This window comes from Cryptomeria japonica, chromosome 8, assembly GCF_030272615.1.
Source record: "Cryptomeria japonica chromosome 8, Sugi_1.0, whole genome shotgun sequence".
Taxonomy (NCBI): Eukaryota; Viridiplantae; Streptophyta; class Pinopsida; order Cupressales; family Cupressaceae; genus Cryptomeria; species Cryptomeria japonica.
This window is the reverse complement of record NC_081412.1, coordinates 296,062,444-296,067,958: the sequence shown is the minus strand read 5'-3', so window position 1 is coordinate 296,067,958 and position 5,515 is coordinate 296,062,444. Positions and strand designations below refer to the sequence as shown.

At 37.3% G+C, this 5,515-nt stretch overlaps 2 protein-coding genes across 2 annotated transcripts; both read left to right on the top strand.

Annotated features, from left to right (window-relative positions):
• The first annotated feature begins 392 nt into the window (after nt 1-392).
• On the top strand, nt 393-1,070 carry LOC131857640 (uncharacterized mitochondrial protein AtMg00310-like). The gene has a single exon (XM_059210334.1). The coding sequence runs from the start codon at nt 393-395 to the stop codon at nt 1,068-1,070; it is 678 nt and encodes a 225-aa protein (XP_059066317.1).
• A 324-nt stretch (nt 1,071-1,394) lies between these two features.
• Nucleotides 1,395-1,934, top strand: LOC131857639 (uncharacterized). Its single transcript, XM_059210333.1, has one exon. The coding sequence runs from the start codon at nt 1,395-1,397 to the stop codon at nt 1,932-1,934; it is 540 nt and encodes a 179-aa protein (XP_059066316.1).
• The last annotated feature ends 3,581 nt before the right edge of the window (nt 1,935-5,515 follow it).

Below are 5,515 nucleotides of genomic sequence, written 5' to 3'. Positions count from 1 at the left end.
ACAAAGGTATTTGGAAAGGAATCAAAGTCCATGATCAGTTTGAGGCAATCACACATTCCCAATTTGTTGATGACACTATCATATTCGGTGAGGCTACCGTCCGGGAAGCTTCGAGCATTAGGAACACCTTAGAGGAATATACTTTGGCCTCGGGACAAGTTATGAACAAAGGGAAATCCCAGTTGTTCTTCTTTAATACCAACAGACAAACACATGGTAGAATAGCACAACTCTTGGACATAAGCATTGCGGAGCTCCTGATCAAGTACTTGGGGGTGTGGATTAACAAGGGGTGCAAGCAATCATAAATTTGGGAAGATGTTACCAAGTCTTGTCAAGCTAAATCTGAGAATTGGAAAAACAGATGGCTGACTCAAGCTGGTAGAATTACCATGATCAATTCAGTCCTATCTGCAATACCTATATCTAGCATGTCATGTTTCAAAATGTTGTTTGCGGCTGGAAAAAGTCTGAACAATCTATTAAAGAAATTCATGTGGGCTGGAGCCAAAGACAACAGGAAAATTCCACTGATCAATTGGGACACTTTATGCCTGGTTAAGGAAGATGGTGGTGTTGGTCTTAGAAAAATGGAAGTACAAAATTATGCTCTTGGTGCGAAGCTAGCTTGGAAAATGTGTAAGGAACCTCATAAATTGTGGTACAGATTGTTCCAAAGGAAGTATCTTGATTCAGATGACACTAACAGAATCCTCACAATGGCTAACTCGAAGAGAGGGTCGGCAACCTGGAATTTCTTATGGGATAGTAGACACATTATCACAGATCATATCTCATGGCAAATTGGTAATGGTTGCATCGCGCTATTTTGGAGGGAGTCCTGGGATGGGTTTCCTGTATTGGCAAATTCATTTGAAGACAAGGGATGGGTGGACATGGTGGAAAATTGTATAGGACAACATGTGTGCAATTACATGGAAAGACAGGGTGATCAAAATGGCCTGAGGAAATGGAGGAAAATCGACATTGGAATCCATCATTATGCGAACAGCTATGGAAAGCAATTAAAGATAGGAAAATACCGGAGTCTATGGAAAAAGATACCATAATTTGGTGTGCTATGAAATCTAGAAGGTACAGCGCTAAACTCAGACATGAAGTTCAGAGACAAAGAGGATCCATCAACAATTGGCCACATAAACTGTGTTGGAGCCACAAAGTGCTCCCAAAAGTCGGGGCTTTCCTGTGGATCGCTCTACACAACATAATCCTAACTAGGGATGGACTCAAAAATATAGGTATCTCAGGACCTAATTGTTGTGTTATGTGCTATGTAGAGGAGGAATCAGCAAATCATCTACTTTTTTGGTGCCCAATTGCAGAATATTGTTGGAATTGGTTCCTTGAAAGTATTATTTAGGTGATTGTTAAGAATGAAACTCTTTGACTTCATTCTTGCATGGCCAAAAAATCAGAAGACAAAATGGTGTGATATATGGTTAATTAGACCTTCCTTAGTAGTATGGCTTATCTGGAAAGAAAGGAACAAGAGGATTTTCAAGGAGACTTCATTGTCACAGGGCATGCTGGTGGAAAAGATCAAAACTGCAATAGAAGAAGTAATGAATGGAAGGAAAGTAATAGGCAAGACTAAGATATACACTAATTGGGATGCACAAATGGAGAAGAGATGGGTCCTTAAAGAGCCACAAATATACGTGCCCCAATCAAAGTGCCTTGGTAGAAATACCATCAGATGGAAAACCCCTCCAAGGAGTTGGACAAAATTGAACTTCGACAGTGCCAGTAAGGGGAATCCGGGGGAATCAGGTATTGGAGCCATAATCTGGGATGAGCAGGGCAATATCCTTCATGGGTTGTTTGGTGGCATTGGAGTTGCCACAAACAATGAAGTGGAGATTCATGCACTAGAGGCAGGACTACGACTCTGTGTTAGGCAAGGAATTTTTTAAATCATAATTGAGGGCGACTCACAAATGATAAAAGAGCATTTAAAGAAATTGGGGTGCTACGAGATTGGGCATGTCTATAGAGAAGGGAATCAGGTGGTTGATTACCTTGCAAACCTCGGTGTTGGAGAATATGATGACCCTGTTTACTTTTGCCAGGCATCTGTTGTGGAGGACATCAAAGGACAATGCCTGAATGACTGCCAAAGATATCCTCGATAGGGGATCGAGTAGCATGCCGACGACCTTTGGACCCTACTGACTACCGGGACATTGTGGTGGCACCTTGATAAATACTGGTGAAGTACGAGTCTGAGAATGCAAGAAAGAAATTTGACCCTTTGGCGGTAGGATCACATGGCCCCCGAACAATCCATCATGACGCCTAGAAGTTGCTACTGCATCGATAATGGCATTTTGCAGAATGGGAGGGAAAGATTCATTTGATTAACATCACAAATCACAACCTTATATGGCGAAGTCGTCTGGCAAAGGCAAAATAGGAAAGTGTGAGTGTCATTTCAGGAGCTTTGCAGAGAGAAATTTGGGCGATGGCATACTTTGGAAGGGTCAGTTGCGTGAACTGCAAAAACACACTAAATATGCAGTTGAGAAACCTGTTTCACACTGAAGATTATGTGCATGATTCTGTTCGGGGGCTCATGGGCATCACTCTAGATTTTGACAGACATTGGTGTGATGCTATGGTGTTGGAAGTCGCTCTCCTGCCTCTGGTGGATATCATCGACTCAGGGGAGCACATGGTTGAACTGCTTGCAGGGTTCATAAAACCATTTATTGCGGATAGTGTTGCCAACACCATTCTCAGTATGGAGGAAGATGTCAAAGTGAGCATGCTGAAAATATACTTCCAGTTTGAGAACTACCTACCCCCTTATTCGGAGGATGACGACAAAGAAGAAGGCAATGAGGATGGGGAAGATCGTGAGGATTCTGCAGAGGATGTTGAATCTGTAGACATCGACACCATTCGTGAGATGGCCCACAGGGAAGTATAGAAGGAAGAGCGTGAGAGATTGAAGATATTCGGTGAGAATGCGTGCGAGGTATTTAGGTGTGTTGTATTTGTTGGTGTAAATAAATATTCATTTTGGATATTATTACACTTACTTAAGTTAACTTAGGATAATGCATCTCTTCGTAGTTTGGATTTGAGACACTTAGGGAAGTGTGCACATAGGGATAGAGCTTGTAGGAGAAATTCCACCTTTTGTGGTCTTATTTTGCTGTTACACTCCACATTCGGTGGGTCATCCACCTCTTGTGGAATATTATATTATTTCTCCTACCTACCCCTAGTATTTCTTACCTACCCTTGTTTCTCATTGAGCCACATGTCATATTTGTGTGCTCATACATCCATATGGCCTTGTCTATATAAGTAGGCCTATATTCATTGTATTAAAGAATCCAGTTGATCATTTGCATATTGATGAGAATACAGTTTTGTTCTTGTCATTCTATTTTGTTCTCTCTTATTTGTGATTTCCATTGCCTCTTGATCTTGGCAAAATCTCACATGGAAATATGGAACCTTTTTGACGGGTAACTAAGTCTGATGATTGGTGGCTTCTGAAGAACTCCACCCGCAATGCAATCCGCATTGGTGAATTCGTTGTTGTGATCTATCAAGCCATTGGGGGGCTGAGGTAATTTCAGGATCGTGTTGGATGAGAATTTTGGGTCTATTTGGATAGTGTGGGACGATAATTTTGGATCTTTATGTAATTTTGGGTCTATTTGTATAGAAAATGCTAGGTGTGCATCGACGAGTGGGTTTCTCTTGTCTAAAACTATATGTAATTTTTCATAGTCTCAAGCAATATAGGGAGCTATCCCCATTAATGATAGCACTTATCTTTAAAATAAATAATAATAATAATAATAATAATAATAATAATAAAAATAAAAATAAAAAAAAAACATTTTCAATATTGAATTTTTGTTGAGTATAGAATTGGTTCAACAACAAGAAGTAATATTAAGTTAAGAGTAAATAAATAAGTCTATATATTTGGATTCTTGTAATTGATAAATATTTTGATACATGTTAAGTGCAAATATCTTTTATCATGCGTAATATAACAAACAAAATTATTATTGATGATAAAGACAGTCTTGAAGTAAAATAATTAAATTTAAAATTTATGTCAGACAGTAACATTTCCTACTTGTCATTGATGTTGATCTTTTGCAAACAAGTTTTTCATGCATTAAAGTAAGATTATGCACAAATTTATTTAGAAGAAGTGATTTTTTGGGGGTTTTTTGGGTTGGGTTGTGATTATCAAGTATCCACCTACACACCAAAAAGATTGGAATGAGTTAGTTGAGAAAGATAATTTTCAAAGATCAATATTGTAAAGTGTGTGGTTTGAAATTAAATTTAAAGTTAATGTCAAAGAGATTGGATTGACAATTGCATACCTCATTTTTCACAGTGAGAGTGATTATAATCGTCCCTAATCTTTTTTCTGATAATTGTGTATGGATTGTTTTGCATTCTAGAGTACCATTTGAAAGAGAATGTTGGTAGAATACAAAGGCCATTTAATGATTTGTCTCTCGATATAGTTATAAATTTTAGTCCTTGTCTTTCTATTTTACGAATATTAATTGTTTCTTTTTGTAGTGTTATGCATTGGGATTTCTACATAGCCATGGATAGAGGTATTTGCCAACAATTACCTAGTGATGCTGATATTATAAGCATAATTTTTGGGTCATTTCTATATAACAAAGAAAGTCAATTTTATTTTGAAGTGAGTGCAAACTTTAACTGAATATATTAGGGTGCAACCAGTGTATCTTACAAAGAGCACAAAAAGGCAATCCAAGTCTCAACAAATAATTGAATCAATCCTGCAGCTTATCGAATTTACATTCAATCATTTTGGAAACTTTAGTCATTTTTGCAGCTTATCGAATTTACATTCAAATTGGAATATGGGATTAATTTTATTTTTTAATGATTATTATATGCTCATTAAAATCATAAAAATATTTCATTTGAATATTAATGTTGTACTTATTTAAGTAATTACAGTTCATTTTAGATCATCAAATTGTTTGCACTCTTTTCATGGGTTGTCCTTGGTTAGGGTGCGAAGGTTTTTAATTCCCCTTCTTTTGTTTAAATGGATTAGGAGGATGAAGTTTTTAGGACCATTATCTAAAGGAGAAAGAAATGTCTATTGAAACATGTACCCCAGTTGCATCAAGGGTTCAAAGTATATGAATTGTTAGGTGTATCTATGGTATTGTTTGTCATTGATTTTGAGGCGTGTTCCTTGCAACTTTGTTGCAACCATATTGTGTCAATAGCCCCTCTATGTCAATGTTCATGTGTCATAACCTTAATTGCACTCATTTTATTTTGAAACAAGTGCCACGTAGTGGCAAGTACTTGCCTTTGTAGCATTATAATAATAGCATTTTTTATATCAATGAGCTATGACATAATAGTTCCAAGACATAGTAGACAATAGTTTGAGTCAAATTGATTGTTGGAAGATTATATTTTTTTTGGTGATGGCTTCAATTTTGATTCATAACAAGTACTA